Here is a 17794-nt window from a genome sequence, read left to right on the forward strand (position 1 = left end):
TCTTGCTTCCCTGTGTCCCCATGCAGGGAAGGGACAGCTGAGGGCCAAGCAGTGACCAAGAGGCCTGGTCCACACCAGGGGGGCAGTTAAGGCAGCCTCACCGAGCAGGGGCCTGGGCAGCCCACCCTGGCTGCCACTTGGGCCAACCCCAGTGGCCGGGCTACCTGAGGTGCTGGGTTTTCCGTCAGGTGCCTGTGGCTGGCATGGCCCGTCTGCAGGCTCCCTGGACAGGCTCCCTGATGAGCTGAGTCATTAGAAACGCTGCTGTTATTTTTGCGTCTAGAAAATAGGGCCTGGGGGAGGGAGCTCTGCCCCAGTGCTCTCAGCTAAAAACGGGGTGGGAACCCCCAGGGGCCTTGGCAGCCCTGGAAGTTCCCTTTGCTCTCTCTGTTCTTGGGAAGCTGATCGAGTGACAGCGGGGTCTCGGGCTCTGCTCCTCTCTGCCCGGCTCGTGGCCTCTCCCCCTCAGTGCCGTGGGCTGACTTGGGGTGCTGTCCGCACGCATGGTGGTCACACGATGGCCTGGGAAGGGAGGGGCGCAGGCACAGCCACCGCTGCTCCCGAGGCAGCTTCGTGGGAAGCGGTCTTGGCTTTTCGTGTGTGAGAAGCCAGGATGGAGGGCAGGGCTCCCTGACCACACACTGTCCTCGTCCCTGTGTCCCACCACCCAGGGGAGTGGGCCAGGGGCTGGCCCAGTGGGGGTGGCTCTGGGCGTGAGCGCGGGGGCTGTGGGCTCACCTGGGGACGGGCAGGCTCTGGGCTCCCCTGGCTCCTGGCACCCTGCTGCCTGCGTACTGGCTTCCCAGTCGGACAGTGTCCTGCAGTGACTGGGCCGTGTGGCCCTGAGGGCTGGCAGGGTCCTGTGAGGAGGCTGGATGTGGCTGTGAGCTTGGCCGGTGGCTCAGCAAGACCCTTGGAGCTGCTGGAGCCTGGGCCATACATGTCATGTCAGGCTGCGATTGTCCCCCAGGGGTGTGGGGACCACGGAGTGGCTTTCACAGAGGTGCCCACGGCATTTGACACTGGTCTGCCGGGGTGGCCGGTCTGCTGTGGACACTCCACTAACACGCACTGAGCAGACGGCGGGCCTCCACTAACACGCACTGAGCAGACGGCAGGCTGTGTCCCAGTGCTGTTGATGTGCCCTGCAGGCCTGTGTGTCCCCAGAACCCCCGACGGCCCAAGTGCACACAAAGGGGAGGCCATGGCCACTTGCCAGGCTCGCCATCAGCATGGGCTTCTGGGAGGGGACACACAGTCTTTGAAGAGGGAGATACCAGGACCCCACCCCCTGGACACCCAGGACACCAGGACCCAGGACACCAGGGCCGGTGGTCCCCACGCAGGGAGGCTGTGCGGAGACAGGCTGGGTCAGGCTGCACCCTTGCAGGAATGTTTGGTCTCCCTTGGGAAGACCCCGGGGTTGCTGCGGAATGGCCAGGGCAGGCCCAGGGTGCAGAGCCAGGGCCCTGGTGGGAGCCAGGGCCCAGCCTGACTGCTCTGCCCCAGCACAGATTGTCCTGGTCCATCTGGCCCCACCCTCGGCCTCAGGCGCAGATGCTGCGTGGGAGGGGGAGGGGGGAACTGCTGAGTTCCTTGGAAGGACCCAAGGTTGAGAAACCACAGAGCTGGCAGAGCCCCTTCGGGGAGCCTCCCACCAGGTGGTGCCAGGCCGTGCAGCCTGTACTGTGTGAGTGTGTGGAGCAGAGGGCTTGGCCCCTGGCAGCTCCCTGCTCATTCTTCCCAGGCTGTGGGCACTCGAGGCAGAGGCCTCAGTGCCCAGCCAGCCCCTCTCCACCAGCACTACCCAGGCTTCCCAGGAGGTGCTGGGCTGCAGGTGAGGGGCAGGGAGGGTGTGGGGCACGGGCTCAGGCCAGCAAGTTGTGTGGAGGGAAGGCCAAGCCACGGGTGTTTCTTAGACCCTTCCTGACCAGGACCCTGCCTGGGTGGCAGCACCAGCCCCTAGACCTCAGACGCAACCAGGGGCTCACTGCCCTTGGTACCCATGGTGGGGATCTGGCCCCAGCCTTCTCCTGGACGGTGAGACCAGCTGAGCTCCTTGTCTGTGGTTGTGGCCCCAAATGCAGGCCTGCAGATGCTCGCAGCCCCCTGTGTGGCTCCCTCCTCTCAGAGTGGGCCTGGTCTGGGGCTGGCCTTGGCATCCCAGGCCTCCCGGGAGGCCCTGCTTCTAGGCTGCCGCGGGCGTGGCCCCTGCCTCCAGCCCCAGGACTGCCTCCCCAGAGGGCATGCCGCTGTCATGATCCGTGGGAGCTTGCCATTCTGAAGGGTGCAGCGCGGTGTCTCTGGGATCTAATCCAAACCCTCCTTTGCTGACGAGCTGGAGCATATCTTTGGAAACTCAGGAGCCGTTTGGACTTCTGTCTTTGATCGCATCATGCTTGCTAAGATTCTCTTGGCAATTCCTGGGAATTTGCACGGCAGTCACCTCTAGAAGCCAGCCCCTTGCAAGTTTTTCATTGTGATGACCTTCTCCTGGTTCATCCCCGGTCTGTTAACACTGCGTACTGAGCCCTCATTTGACGTAAGTTCTTGGTTTCCATGTGGCAGATTTGCTGGTTATCTACCCTGAATTTTGGAGGCTACTGTGTGAGTTCTCTGGGGCTTCTGTCACAAAGGACCACAAGTATGGTGGCTCTAAGCCACAGGAATGGATTCTCACACTCTGGAGGCCAGAATACAGAAACCAAGGTGTTGGCAGGGCCGAGCTCCCTGAGGGCTCCGGGCTGGGGTGGAGGGGGGAGTGGTGGTGGTGGATCCCTCCTGCCTCGTCCAGCCTCTTCCAGTGACTGGCTACTGGCCTCACTCCAATCTTCCCTCCATCTTCACATGGCCTTCTGCCCTGTGTCACCTCCACTTGCTACAAGTCATTGGACTTATAACCCTTCGGAAATCTAGTGTGATACAATCTCAACATCCTTGACCTAATGACGTTAGCAAACACCCTGTGTCCAAACGAGGTCATGTTCAGAAGTTCTGGGTGGACATACCTTCCACCAGGCAGAAGCCATCACCGCGCACCACCAGCCTGGGCTGGTCTGCCTCCTTTCAGCTTCAGAGTTGGCCTTTCAGGTGAGCCTGCTGGGTCCTAACAGGCTCGGCCACCAGCCCCCGTGCAGAGGGCTGAAGCTCTCCATGTGAGAGTCCGGTCTCCCCCCAGCAGGCTTCCCCGTTGCCTGATGGCACCACTCACTGTGGTCTGAGCTCTGAGGGACAACTGGGCTGTCTCTGAAGCTCTCCTGTTCCTTGGGTCTAGTAGTTTGAGCATGTGTACCATCGTTTTTGGTGACGGTTTTGTGACCATGTCAACGTTTAGGGGGAAAGTCTCCCTGAAAACCCTCATCCTTTGCTTTTATTTTTCAAAATTGTCTAAGCTGTAAATGGATCTCAAAGACAGACAGACAAACAAACAAAACCAACCCAGCTGGAATTTTGATGGGGAGTACGTTGTGTTTCTTAGTCCGTGAGACAAATGGCACTTTGTCACACCATCCTTGACCAGCGTGTCTCTCCAGCCGACCAGTTTTCTTTTATGTCTTTTAATGGAGTTTAACTTTGTTTCACAAAAGTCTTGGGCGCCCTTCGTCAGGATATCCCTTGTGTTGCTGTGAGCCGCGCCTCTCTTTCTGTCACGCTTTCTGGTAGGTTTGCTGACACACAGGACCATGACTGCTTTTGGTAAATTGGTCTTACATTTGGAAATCGTGCTGCTTTTCTTGTTACTTCTAACAGTTCGTCCGCTGCTTTTGTTTGCTTTTCCTTAGACGTGATCATATTGTCTGCAAATAATGCCTGTGTTACGTCTCCTCTTTCAATCTTAACAACCCTGTTTCTTTTTCTTGTCATGTAGCTTTGGCTAGGATGGCCAATAATCTGTTAAATGAGCATTTTCCAAACCTTTTTGACAAAATCCTTCTAAGAAAAACATTCTATATTGTCATCCAATACACATTTGTATGTTACATATATGTAGAAAACATATATGTTGTGTATATTTATTTATGTTACCGAAACAAAATTTTCATGGAAAGTATTTACTCTTGTTATGCACAATGCAGAAAATTTCTCCTTGTTGTTCTTTGTTTACTAAAGAAAGCCTGGCTGTAACTCTTTGATTTGAGTTCACAGTCCACAGGTTAGCCAAGTCACGAAGCTGAAAAACCCTGCAAAATACTATGACAGCAGTGACAGGTGCCCTTGCTGCGTCCCGGACCCCGTGTGAACACCCCTGAAGGTCGCCCAGTGAGGATGTTTGCTGCAGATTTATTCCTTCTTTCCTGCATCCTCTTGGGCTAATGAAGTACTTTTTGGCATTCCATTCTGATCTCTCTACTGACTTTAAAGATAAGCCTGTTTGCGGTGTGATTTTTGTGACTATAATGTGCACCCTGCAGTTATCACAATGAACCTCATGTTGTCATTAGGGCCTTGAAAAAGTACAGTTCCACTTATCAACTCATTCTTGGTGGTACTGTCTTGTATTTTGCATCTATACATGTTACACGCCCCGCAACATACAGTTACAGTTTTTACTTTCAACAATCAATTGTCTTTTTAAGAAAGCAAGAGAGAAAAGCACATTTTTTTGCACTTGCACGTTTACCACCCCTGATGCTCCACTTTCGATCCTGTGGACCTGACTTCACTTTGGTGTCATTTCTTTACAGCACAAAATCTCTCCGTTAGCCTTTCCTTTACCTCAGGTCTCTTGGAAATGCACTCCCTCAGGTTTTGTGTGTCTGAAAATGTCTGTTACATATTCATTTTGGAAAGATCTTTTCTCTGGATGTAGACTTCTGGGTTGAAACTCCCTCTTCTATTGTTCCCTGGCCACCACTTTTTTTCTGATGCGAAGCCAGTGTCATCTGTCCCTAGTGCGATGTGCCATTTCCTGGCTGCCTGCAAGGCCTCCTCTTGCCTGTGCTTCTCCTCGCTTTCTCCAGCGCTTGCTGAATCAGAACTGCTTTCTCTGACGTGGTTTTCATTTCCCTTAAAACCGGTGTGGCTCCTTTCCAATGTTTCATGGCTATTTGGACAGCTTTCGTGAAACATCTGTTTGATTCTCCTGCCCACTTCTCTACAGAATTGTTTGATTTTTCTACTTGATTTGCAGGATTTCTCTGTCTATCCTCAATCTATTTCTGTCAGTTACACATGTCGGCAGGTGAAATTGTGAAAGACGTTGAAATGGACCAAAAAATCACTCCTGGTGTCTTCAGTGGAAAGCAAGGCATTGTCTTGTGTGCGCGTCAAGGCCATCCTGTCCCGTGGGGCTCTATGGTTTTCATTGTCTTTGAGCTATTTCCCGACTCTCTAAGCTGCAGAGGGTGGATGGCAGCGCAAATCCCCTTCTTCGGAAGAAGGATCGAGACTTCTCTGACTCCCATTTAGAAACTGTTTGTAAACTCATTTCAGCACTCTTGATTCGACTGTACAAATGGAGTGCTTTGAATACTGCTTTGGCCGGGCTCTCACACCTTGATTAACGAGTTCAGTACAATTTGGAGATGTGTTCTTCATGTGTCTACAGGAGAGTCACCATCAGGCCGTTTTGAAGCCTAACCTTTAACACGTCACTAATGTCTTCTCCCACATGGATGAATGCACTTACCCTGGGTCTAGGAGGTTCTGTGGCTGGGAGGGCAGGAGACCAGCTGTTCACCAGCAGACCTGAGGCAGCCACCCCGGTCCTCCAGGGCTCTGCTTCAGGGCGCACCCAGGAAAGCTAGCCCTGACCTCACAGACCAGACTGTTTCTTGCACTGAGTGGTCTCACAGCCCCACGCTGTGCATTCCCAGCTCTTATCCCGATGGTCCTCACATAGCTATGGGCTGATTTACTTAGTGTCTGCCCTTGCCCTGGTCTCTAACTTCCTTGAGGGCAGAGGCCCCGTCTGTCTTGGGCCCCACGTGTACTCAGTGTCCAGCGGTGATGGCTGAGTTGCCACCTGGTAAGCAGTTGTCTGATAGATAAATGGGTGGCACCTTCGCAGAACTTCCAGGGCTAATGTCTCTCCCAACATCCCAGGCTGCAGGGATGTGTCCGGCAGCCAGTCCCTGAGGGAAGGAGTGAGAGGAGAGGGCCTCAGGAGCCTCTCAGAGGCAGTAAGGGCAGTGGGGCCGAAATCGTACACGCAAGTCCTGGCGCCCTCCGCACAGGCAGGGGCTGTAGGCTGTCCGGTCCAGGGCCCTGGATTCCCCGGGGTGAGGCTGAGGCAAGGCCCCGCCTCTCGGGAACTGTGAGCACAAAGACATATGAGGTCCTTATGCCGTCGTTCTCACGTGTCCCGGCAGCTGGGCCACTCCGGCTGGCGCCAGTCAGAGTGCTGTGAAGGTGCAGTGTCCTGCGGCGGACGTCTGCCTCAGTGAGCGCCAAGTAAAGGCGGGGACGGCAGAATTGCATTCTTCTGCACGGCTGAGCATTATTGCGTCGTGTGTATCCATCGTACCACCTTTATCCATTGTTCTGCCGACAGACACCTGTGTTGCTTCCGTATGCTGACTCTTGTTCATACGGTTGCTATGTACCTTGGGGTGCATGTATCTTTGCAAATTCTTGTTTTTGTTTCCTTCGGATGTACAGGCGGGAGTGGAATTGCTGGACCGTGTGATAGTTGTTTCTTTAGTTTTTCTGAGGATACTCCTTGCTGTTTTCCCCAGAGGCTGCACCCGCTTGCACTCCTGCGACCAGCGACCAGGGCTCCGTCTACCCCATCTCTTCACCAATATTTCTTACTTGCAGTCTTTGTGGTGACATCTCCTTTTGGGTTTGATTTACATTTCCCTAACGATTAGGAATGTGAGCAGCTTTTCACCTGTCTGTTTTTTTTAGTTCCCTCTGTGACGCCCCCCGTTATTTTTGATGTTATATTTTGCTTCTTCCTGTGAACTGCTGTTTACTGCAGTCACAGTTAATTTTACGTAATGTATCTTTTAATCTTTTGCTTATTTAGCTGATGACCTCAGGCTTTAATTTGCCTTTTAGCGGGATTTGCCTTTGCTGTAAATTCTTGCGTCTTGCAATAGCCTGTGTGCTCCCCTCCAGGAAGACCGTTGACATGTCTCTGGGGGTTGATGAACTGCTCCAGGCTCTGCTTGCCTGAGAAGTTCTTGTCTCTCCTTCAGGTCTAAACCACAATCTTGCGGGGTGACGTCTCCTAGGTTGTAGGTTTTTGGCATTCAGCATTTGTATAGATCATGCCTCTCCCGTCTGGTCTGCAGAGTTTCTGCAGAAAAATCAGCTGTTAACTTTGTGGCAGCTCCTTGTACGTGACTCTGTTGTTCTCTTTCTGTCTTCAGAATCCTCTCTTTATCCTTAACTTTTGCCAACTTAATTGTGACGTGTCTTGGTGTGGGTCTCTCTGGGTTGTGTTTGTTTGGGACTGTGTGATTCCTACGCCTGGAAATGTCTCTCTTTCTTCATGGTTGGTGAGTTTTTGCCATAATTTCACTAAGTACATTTTCAACTTCTCTCTCTCTCCCTTCTGCTTCTGGGACCCCGATCATGCCGAAGTTAGGACAGTTGATGTCGTTCCATAGATTCCGTCAACTGCTCTCAGTGTTAAAAAAGTTGTTTTTCCTTTTGTAGTTCTGACTGGGTAATTCCCATGGTTCTGTCTTCCAGGTCGCGTGGGGTCTCCGGTGCCACCTAGTCCCTGTTCGCCCCTTCCAGTGTTTTAAGTTTTAGCCATCGTACCCCTCTGGTGAGTGGTTCTCTTTTTATATTTTCCAGGTCCCTGTAAAGGTTCAAACTGTTTTCATGTGTCCTTTTCCCTAACTTGGTTAGCATTCATATTACTAACGCTCTCACGCTGCCCACTCCCCAGGGAAGACCTGCGTGCCCATGACGTGTCCCCCTGTCCCGGGTCCCCTCCCCGAGGCTGCGTTCCAAACCGAGTACCTCTCTTCCCTCCCTACGTGACTCCTCGTGGACCTTTCTTCAGCGCCTTGGCTGTACAGGAGTCTCTCTGCCAGTCTCCATTTTTCTCCAGTGAGACGTGGTCCACATGTAGATGTAATGTGAATGTGCTCTGTGTCCTTCTACTCCACCGTCTCCGTCTCCTCCTCTCATAACCAACCTGTTCCGTCCACCCCACCCCCTACCGTGTGACAAAGGACGTGTTAGAGGTGATGCTACATACCTCAGCGTATAAGCTGCAGGACACCCAAGGCGGAGGTTATTCATCAACACGAGACGTGAACATCAGCCGAAGGTACGTAAGGTGGGCAATGGGAGTTGAAGCCTTTCTTGGAGGAGGGTTGGCATTTTTATATTACATCTGAGGTAATTCCCCTGCATTAGGTGGAAACACAAAGTGTATTGCTGCCTTTTAATCGGGAAGCTTAACGTGGTGCACGGTGGCCGACAAGCAGTGGGTTGTGCTGTTCTTGTTCTACGTCAGGTTAGCTAAGCCGTGAGCAGCTTTCTTAGCGTTCCCTTCCCTTCGTGTGTCTCTAGGTTAGGGTTGTCCAGAAGAGAAGTTTACACCTGTTGGAGAGCAAACTGAAGGAGCAGTCCCTTGGCTGGGGGGCTCTGCTACAGCCGTGCACGTTGTCACTGACCGGCACCCTCACGCCGTCAGTGTGGAGAAGCTGCTCCTCCGGCGCCCGCCGGCCTCCGCAGGGGTCCAGCCCTGGGCCAGGCAGGTGTGCAGCTCCATCCTGCTGCCACCGGTTTCTTCCACAGGGAGAGACACGGGCCCCAGGTCTTCCTGAAGGCTTTCAGATTTTATTTAACGGGTTAGATTTCTCCTGCTGCCACCGGTTTCTTCCACAGGGAGAGACACGGGCTCCAGGTCTTCCTGAAGGCTTTCAGATTTTATTTAACGGGTTAGATTTCTCCCGTTTAAAAGAATAGGACTTGCCCCCAAGAAAGTGTACCATGTTAAGCCTTTCTCCGGGTTTTGGGGACAGCAAATGCATTCATAAAGTGCAGTCACGACCGCCCGTGTCTCCATAACTCTTCCCATCTTTACGTGTGAAACCCTATGCCCGTAAACAACAACCCCCCGTTCTCCCCCGGCTGCAACCACTTCTGTGTTTTCTCCTTCTGTGAATGCGGCCACTCCTAATCGCTCACCCGAGTGGAATCGCACACGATTCACCGTCTTGCCCGCGGCTCACGGTACGCGTTCCGATGTCCTCCAGGTGCCCCCGTGCTGTCACACACGTCAGAGTGTTCTTCTTTCTCGGGGCAGTACTGTTCCATTGTACGCTCAGCCCACATCGTGCTCATCTGTCCATCCCCGGAAGGACACTCGAGTTCGTGCCTCGTGGTAGGTCTTGTCAACGGAGTTGCTGTGAAGTGGGTGTTCAAGTGCCTCTTTAAGACCTGTTGTATGTTCGCTCGGGTTTATTGTCAGCAGTGAGATTGCTGCAAGTGTGGTAGTTGTTTCTGAAATGTCTTTGAGGGGCTTCCAAACCGTTTTGCACAACGGTAATGCCATCTTATGTTCTCACCAGCAGCGCACAAGGGTTTCTTTTCTCCACATCCACGGACACCACACACGGACAGCAATCCAGGTTTTCAAAGCTCAGACCGGCAGGCGTTCCCCTTGGAGTGCGGGAGGAGGGGGGACCTGGTGGGGGCCCAGGAGCGCAGTGGGGTGGCAGCCCAGGGTGTGTGTGTGTGTGTGTGTGTGTGTGTGTAAGATGTGGATGGGGGTGCGGGTCGGATAGGTGAGACACTGACAGGAGTGTGTCGGAGCTATTGCCCGGGGCAGCGCCCCTAGGGGTCAGGAGCAGCAGAAAGCTGAGCTCAGGCTCGCACCGGTGCTGACACAGGGGCTCAAGGGAAGGCGTCGGCCACTTCGCTTCCAGGGTCCCAGGAGGGGCTGTGCATGGGGGACGCGCTGTGGCCTGGTGTTGCCCCGGGGTCAGGACGGGGCCCTCAGGCCTGGTGGGGGGCAGCTGTTCTGGGACTGGTGCTCCTCAAGGACCCGCGGGGCCAGCCCGGCATCGAGCGTCCTGGTGTCCCCGTGGGAATGTGTGGCTGGAGGCAGATCCGGGCTCCAGGGGATGGAGGTGAGGGGCAGGGCCTGGGGCTGGGCATGCTGCAGGGACCATAGGCAGGTTCAGCTTGTTGGTTAGGTGTTCCGTGTGAGGGAAATGGCGAGTGGGGGAGACCCCCAGGATGGCTTCCGGAGCACCCTGGAGGCAGAGGGTGCCCAGTGTCCTCACGCCTGGCAGGGTCCCTGAGGGCCGGCGATGCCCCTGGACCCGGCTGCCCGCCCCATGGCCTCACCGTCTCTGGTGCAGAGCCCACTGGAGCGAGCTGTCCCTTTCCTGCATGAAGTTCTCTGTCTTCCTCTGGCTGTCTGTCTGTCTGTGCCCACAGGAAGCTGGAATGGCCCTTTCCACTCAGTGCTGGTCCCAGCTCCCCTCCAGGAGCCTGTCCTGCTGGCCTCCCCTGGGGCCGTGGAGGCACAGACTCGGCACGTTGATTTCGCCCCCTCTTCCCTGACACACTGAAAGGCTCACACAGACACTTGGACAATGTCCAGCCGCCCAGGGCCGCGTCCCGTGGATGACTGAGCTCTCCTGTAGCGCTGGCCTGGACCGCCCAGCAGAGCCAGCCCTGACCAGGCACTGGCCTCCGTTTCCTGGAGCATTTCCTGCGAAGGGCAGACAGCTGTGGATCCTGTGTCTGCCCTCTGGGGAGTGCTGTGTCTCCTACAGCCCGGGACCTGAGACTGTTCCTTTGAGATGGAGCCACCAGGAGGGCCTGGAGCTCAGGGTCTGGCCTCCCCGGAGGACCGAGTCCTGACTGCGTCCCTGCAGCCTTGGCAGCCGGTGGGCACAGTGGCCTTCACGCTCCTCGAGCTGGGACGTGCTGCTCCAGGACGGGAGACAATCATTTCTGTGGTTCCAACCCGACTGCGGTGCGTGTTACAGCAGCCGTGCTGACCAGGCGTCCGACCCCTGGGACTTGCTGCTGACTCCGCGCCCCCAGGGAACCCCAGGGATGGGTGTGGTGGGGGGAGAGCTGAGGCCTGGGGCTGGGAGGGTGTGGCGGGCGGCCAGGCTGTGGAGTCCCCAGGGGAGGGGCCGCAACACAGAGCGACTGCCAGGGAGCTATGGAATGGTAAAGGATGCTTTATTGTCTAGAGAACCGAAAATATGAGAAGCCAGAGTCTCGCAACAAAAACCCAAACCAAAGAGAAACAGCGCAGAAAGTTCATGGGCTCCAGACGTTTAGAAAGGATGCACAGCTCCCCAAGCCAGGCCTGGCGTGACCTCTGGCTGTAGCGCGCCCCCTCTCCCCCGCCACCACCCGGCAGTGGGGCCTGCCCCTCCCCATCCAGGGACAAGACAGGAGAGGCCCAGGGGTCTCGGGCCGGGACGCCGGGGTGTCGGGCTCCCTCCTCCCGGGGTCGCCTCTCACCCCACCCCCCGGTGCAGGGGAGCTCCTGCTGAAGGTGACTCAGGCCGCTGGCCAAGGGACAGGCTGGCTGCGGCCACTGCCCTGTTGTGCCAGTGTCCCTCTTGCTGTGTCCAGCGAGGCTGTGTCCTGCCCCTGGGGGACCCGGTCACCAGTTCCGTCTCTGGGAAGCTGGAGTGGGGAGACCTCACTGCCGTTCCTGGCAGGCCTGGCTCCTGTAGGGGCCATGGGCCCAGGCCCTTCTCAGAGCTGAGTACTTGGCTGACCGTTGGTGGCACATCCAGAAGCTTCCCTGCTGCGAGACGTTGGCCAGGGCTGCATATGTTCCCACCAAGGATCTGACACAGGCACCTCCCCTTGGGGACCCTGCTTGATGACCAATCTGATGGTGTCCACAGAGCTATCCCTGCCCACTGCCCCGGGATGCCAGCCTCCTGCTCATCCAAGGGAACCTGAGGGTGCCCCGGGCACTCCCGGTGAGGACAGGCAGACCCCTAAGCTCAGGTTGGTGGTAGCACCTGCTGCCCAGCTGGCCCCTGAACGTGAGCAATGTGCAGGGTGTGGTCAGTGGTTGCCTTTAAGTCGGAGGATGGAGGTGCGGGTGAGCATGGCCGAGAGCTCAGAACTGGCAGGGCAGCGGGCGGAGTAGTGGCTGAGCAGCTCGGAGTGATGAACGGGGTACCTCTGGGGCCTGTGGTGGCCGTGGACACCCCCAGAGGACACGCTAGGCCCCCTGCCCGATCATGTTTCTGTAGTCTGGGACGATCGTCTGCTTCAGCTCCAACACCGAGGAGAAGATCCACTTCACCTGCAGGGACGGCGGGTGTGAGCACAGCCGGGGCCCCCATGCCAGCTTCCCCCAAGGACCTGGCCTCCCAGCCCTGGGACTGCCGGCCGCAAGTGTGCTCAGGTGGGGTGGCGCGAGGACTACATGGGCACAGCCGCGGACAGCGAGGTCCCGACCAGGACATAGAGGGACAGTGAGAGAATAGAATGGACTGGAGAGACAGAGGAGGACAGACAGTGGACAGAGAGGACAAGAGGGGAGAGTGAGGAGACAGTGACGGGACTGTGAGGGGACAGGAAGGGGACAGGGAGGGACATGGAGGGACAGGGAGTGGACAGGGTAGGGGGACTGTGCGGGCACCGTGTGGGGACAGCAGGCACCGCTGGCCTGGCCCGCCCACCTTGAAGAGGGTCACTGTGGCGCTGTAGCACACGCTGAGCAGGAAGAGGGTGATGAATATGGAGATGGTGGTCCACAGCCCGTCCAGCTCCCCGCTCTGGGCCTCGGCACAGCTCTCCTCCTCCAGGAGTGGCTCTGGACAGGGAGGGGGTGTTCAGCTCTGTGGCTGCCCGTCACGTGCCAGGGCAGGGTCAGTGGCGCCTGGGGTGGGTCCCTCTGTGACAGGGCGGGTGGGGCACTAGGATCCCCCTGGGGGGCTGGATCAATGGTTCCCTTAGGTCAGTCCCTGGGCAGCGACCTCGTGTCCCCCATTCCTCCAGCTTGGGCCTCAGTCTTGGCCGGACTCCTTGGGCCCAGATCTCGGCCTGGTCAGTGGGGGCCCCTATCCTCTCCTCTGCTGTGCCTTTCATGGGGTCCTCTGCGGGGAGGGTGCCCTGACCCCTGCCTTCCCTCCCACTGGAGGCCAGGCCTAGAAGGCAGGGTCTGCAGAGCAGGGCTGTGGTGGGTCCTACTGCAGGGAAGGGCGGAGGCAACCTTGGGGTGTCCTTGTGTGCCCAAGGGGGTGGGGTCGGCGTGCTAGGGACCAGTGGGGTGTTGGGTCTCTGTGTGTTGAGGAGGGGGTGCAGGTGTTCTGGGGAGAGGAGGGGTGGGGGTCTGAGCTGACCAGTGTGGTCAGAGTGTGGTCTGTGCTGCTGGGGCTTTGAGGAGTGGGGACCAAGCTGTTGTCCACAGAGGGTTCATGAGACCCGGCTGCAGGCTCCGGTCTGGCCCCGGGCGGGTACCCCGTTGAGGACCCAGTGAGCAAGGCTGGCCTGTGTGCACTTTTGTGGTTCAGCGCTTTGTGCAGTTGCACAGGAAATGAGTGTGCGTGAGTATGCAGGAGGACGAGGGGTGTGCAGGCTGTTGTGCTCCATGAGAAGGCTTGTTTCCTATGGGTCTAGGTGAATGTCCCCTCGAGTGTACCGTTCTGGCCCGAGAACCTTGCCTGCGGGAATGTGGGGCCTGATCCCCGTGCGTCCTGCGAGCAGGAGGCCTGTGCCCCCATTGCTGGCCTGGCGTGGATCCCATGTTGACAGGGTGTCAGCACGTGGGCCTTTGAGGCCCCGGGGTCGGGAACTGCGGGGATAAGGACCTGCCACTGTCCCACAGTTGGGCTTGGACAGAGGTGGGAAGAACTATGTATTCATTTCCGTGAGGGTCCCTGGGAGGCTCTACCAGTGTCCTCTGCACACTCCAGCCTGAGCAGGTGCTGGCTCGACACTGGACCCTAGGGAGCTGCTGCCTCTGGCAGACCCCATCCCTTGCCTCTGGTCATCCCCAGTCCCCTGATGGCACCAAGGTTGTCCTCAGAGCCTGGGCTGCCCCCGCCTCCCGCAGGCCCGGCGGGCGCCGGAGCTCTGCTCGGAAAGAACCGTGACAGTGCTGCAGGGCCCCAGGGAGGCCCTGGGTGTTTTATTTCATGCTGGCCTGGGAGGTATGTACACAGGGGTGGGGCTCAGGCGTCCACTCGGGACCCTGGGAGCCTCGGGGAGGGGGGTTCGCTGGGGTGCCGGGGTGAGGCTCATTTACCCGGAGACTGGGAGATGGATTTCTGGGTGGAGTGATTGTGTAGAGCCTCGTGCATCACCACACAGGTGAAGACTTCTCCCTGCTGCCACGTGTTCTTTCCCACGGAGAGTTTGCTGTAGAGGAAGTAGGTCCCGTCGTTGTCCAGCTGTGGCGGCGTGTTGGCGTAGGTGCCCTCTGACTCCGGCTGCCCATTCCTCTGCCACTCAACGTTGATGTCAGCTGGGAAGAAGCCTTTGACCAGGCAGGTTACGCTCACGGTGTCCTTGGCCAGCTCTTCCCGGTGTGGGGCCAGGGTGTACACCTGCGGCTCCCGGGTCTGCCCTGTGGGGACAGGTGTGTCTGTGAGCACGATGGTCGCTCCAAGCAGCCCCACAGGACCCTCCCGCGCCCGTTGTCCGTCCCACCTTTGGCCTTGGAGATGGTCCTCTCGATGGGGGCTGGGAGAGCTTTGTTGTTGACCTTGCACTTGAATTCCTTCCCCGTCAGCCAGTCCTGGTGCTGGATGGGCAGGACGCTGACCACGCGGTACGTGCTGTTGAACTGTTCCTCCTTTGGCTTTGTCTCAGCCGTGTGTACCTCTGTGTCATCCACGGACCAGCTGAACTCGATCTCAGGGTCTTCCTTACCCACGTCCACCACAACGCACGTGACCTCAGGTTTTCGGGTGATGGAGAGGACGTCCTTGGCTTTCGGGGGGAAGATGAAGACCGTGGGCCCTCCAAGGAGCTCAGGGCCTGGTGAGGGAAACAAGAAGTGGTTCAGCACCTGGACGGGCCTCCTGTAGGGCACATGTTTCTCTCATCAGGCGGTGCCTGGTGTCTGGTCACTTCCTTGCAATGGAGGGTGTAGCCTGGCTCCCTTACCTGGGCATTTGGGACACTTGGAGCTGGGGTCTTCGCTGTGGTGCGCTGCAGAGAGAGCAGATGGGGGTTACTGTGGGTGGAAATGGCCCTGGGTGGAGTTTAGGTCAGGGACAGGTTGTGGAAGGTGCGGATCGGCACCAGTTATGTGGGTTAGAGTTGTCCAGCCTGTGCCCACCTTGAACCTGGTGGAAAATCCAGAGGACCCCTAACATAGCCTGGGAGGCCTCCAGGCGAGGAGACCGCTCCTCGTCTGACACCCTGGGCAGAGGTCACCATCCTGGCATGTGGTTCGAGCTGGGAGGTGGGCTGACCTCGGTCCTGTCTGGGAGTGGATGACCTCCCTGTGGCCTGTCCACTTATCCACACGCTTGTCCACCTTGGTGCTGCTGGCCGGGTGGGTTACGTTGCAGATGAAGGTCTTGCCGGCCGAGCTGCTGGCGGGCAGTGTCACCAAGCTGCTGAGGGAGTAGAGCCCCGAGGACATGAGAACAGATGGGAAGGTGTGAACGCCGCTGGACACGGCGCCTGAGTTCCAGGTCACCATCACCGGCTCAGGGATGTAGCCCCAGACCAGGCAGCCGAAGGCCACTGTGGAGCCAGGCGTGTCCCTGCATCTAGCAGTCAGAGGATAGACTGATGGGGACTTGGTGGAGGCTGCAAGAAATTAGGCCGTGTGACCACCAGGGCTTCACCCCTGGGAGGGTCCGGGCAGGGTGTCACGAGTCCAGGTCTGGGCACCCCTGAGCCCAGCGCCCATGTGCTTCCAGAATGTCTGCAAACCAGCTGGCCGGCAGGGCCCTCACCACCTGGGGCCTCGTGCCTCTGCAGCTGTGGGTCAGAGCTGGGTGATCACCTGGGTGACAGCCCCCCAAGTCCCTAACCTCCTGCAAGTGCCTGGCCTGACTGAGCCCTGTGTCTGAGTCCTCACCAGTGCTGCGTGCTACCTGGGCAGCATCCGCTGGTCCCCTGAGCTCACCGTCCTGCTGCCCCAGCCCGGCCCTGTCCTGGATGAGCGGGCCTCTCCTTGGCGTGGTGGGCCTCCATCACCCAGAAGCCTGCTCGTGGCCCTTGCCTGGCCTGCTCTTTGCCCTCCGGGCCCGTGTCTTGTGGGTCAGCTCTGCAGGCACAGCACCTGGGCCATGGGCACTGGCCCCCTTGGACCCTGTCCCTGCAGGCCTCCTCCTTGGCCCCTCCCCTTTCATCCCTGTGGCCTCAGCCCGGCTGCGAGTCTGTGCCTTGGGGAGCTCCGGTCCCTCTTCTGGACCTCCAGCTACAGCCCCTCGGCTCACTTCCCCCTCCTACCGGGGCCTCTGACCCCACCCCAGCTTGTGGCTCTCAGGTCCCTGCTTTCCTTCTGCCCTTGTCCATTCTCAGTCCAGGTCATCCCTCAGCACAGTTCGGAGCCCCACACTGCCCCCACCTTCCCCTCCTGTTCGGTGTCAGCAGCCCAGGCCCATCTCTGGCCGGGTCTGTCTCCTCTCACCGTGACCCATCTGCTCTGTTCTGGCTGGCAGCCCAGCTCAGGCCCTGAACGAGCCCCGCGTTTTCCTTCCCTCTGCTGGGCCCAGGGTCTGTTCACTCCACCAGGCTATGGCACGTCCACCCCTCCTTTCTCATCCCGCCACGGGCCCTTAAGCCCAAGGACTGGGGCCCATCGGGTCCCCTCAGGGGTGACCCCTCTCCTTCATTCCCACAGAACTCCCTTGCCAGGGACCTCTCTCCACCTCAGCACGCCATCTGGCCAGCCCCTCAGGGGCTCAAGGGTCCTGCTGTCCCAGGAGCCCTCAGCTGGGCCTGCTCACCTACTCAGACCTTAGCTCAAACTCTCTGCCATGTCCCCGGGCTCCTGCGGCAGCCTCGCGCACTCCTGGTGCAGCCCCCTGCTACCCCCACATGGTCTACCTGCTTTCTCTGAGCCCATGTGTCAGTCCCCTGCCCTAATGGTGCAGCCTCCTGCTCACCCCTACAAGGTCTACCTGCTTTCTCTGCCCACCTGCGGCAGCACCCACAACTCCTGGTGCAGCCCCCTGCTCACCCCCACAAGGTCTACCTGCTTTCTCTGCCCACCTGCAGATGCCCCCTTCCCTCCTGGTGCAGCCCCCTGCTCACCCCCACAAGGTCTACCTGCTTTCTCTGAGCCCCTGCGTCAGCCCCCCGCCCTCCTGGTGCAGCCCCCTGCTCACCCCCACAAGGTCTACCTGCTCTCTCTGCCCACCTGCGGCAGCCCCCTGCCGTCCTGGTGCAGGCCCCTGCTCACCTACACCCTCTCTGACCCCTGTCCCTGGAGCTACAGGCCTTGAACAGCCCCAGCCCCTCTGGCCAGCCCCAGAGCCCTCAGCCTAGTTCAGATCCAGTCCGGGAATTTCTTTCCCAGGCCTGGCTTTGCTCTTTGGATTTCCTGGGTCAGCTCCTTGCCCTCCCAGCCCCTTGTCCACCTGCATAAACTCTGCCTGCTTCCTGAAATGCTGTGTGAGCCCTGTGCCCCTTCAGCCCCTACCCACCTGCACAAGCCCTACCTGCTTCCTGGAGAGGCTGGAGCAGCCACCCTGCCCCCCAGCCCCTGCTCACCCGCACGTGCTCTACTTGCGTTCTCCATATTCCTGAGAAGCCCCCTGCCTTCCTGGGCTTCAGTCTCCTGCTCACCTGCGGCCTCCCTGAGCTTTGTCCCTGGGGTGCTGGCCCTTAGCAGCCCCTGCCTTGTGACCTGCCGCAGGTCACCCCCCTCGTTCCGCTCTGCTCCTGGGCCCTTCTCCCTGGAGCTGCTCGGTGCCCCTCCCTT

General features: G+C 58.3%; 1 protein-coding gene, 1 long non-coding RNA gene and 1 gene segment (V, D, J or C); 1 reads left to right on the forward strand and 2 right to left on the reverse strand.

Moving 5' to 3' along the window:
• Positions 1 to 17794, reverse strand: part of LOC102541206 (immunoglobulin alpha-2 heavy chain-like) — a 206450-nt gene that overhangs the window by 15332 nt on the left and 173324 nt on the right.
• On the forward strand, positions 8396 to 10954 carry LOC140697059 (uncharacterized). Its single transcript, XR_012073876.1, has 4 exons — positions 8396 to 8663; positions 9165 to 9292; positions 9480 to 9539; positions 10354 to 10954. It is a non-coding gene; the product is annotated as an uncharacterized lncRNA (long non-coding RNA).
• Positions 14007 to 17794, reverse strand: part of LOC116279899 (immunoglobulin gamma-1 heavy chain-like) — a 165011-nt gene continuing 161223 nt past the window's right edge. Inside the window, exons 4-6 of the mRNA XM_072963909.1 lie at positions 15016 to 15060; positions 14557 to 14886; positions 14007 to 14473 (exon numbers count right to left, since the gene is read on the reverse strand). Coding sequence (XP_072820010.1) covers positions 14145 to 14473; positions 14557 to 14886; positions 15016 to 15060 — 704 coding nt within the window. The 3' untranslated portion in view covers positions 14007 to 14144. The remainder of the gene's footprint in view (positions 14474 to 14556; positions 14887 to 15015; positions 15061 to 17794) is intronic.

Source organism: Vicugna pacos, chromosome 6 (genome assembly GCF_048564905.1).
Source record: "Vicugna pacos chromosome 6, VicPac4, whole genome shotgun sequence".
In the NCBI taxonomy this organism is placed as follows: Eukaryota; Metazoa; Chordata; class Mammalia; order Artiodactyla; family Camelidae; genus Vicugna; species Vicugna pacos.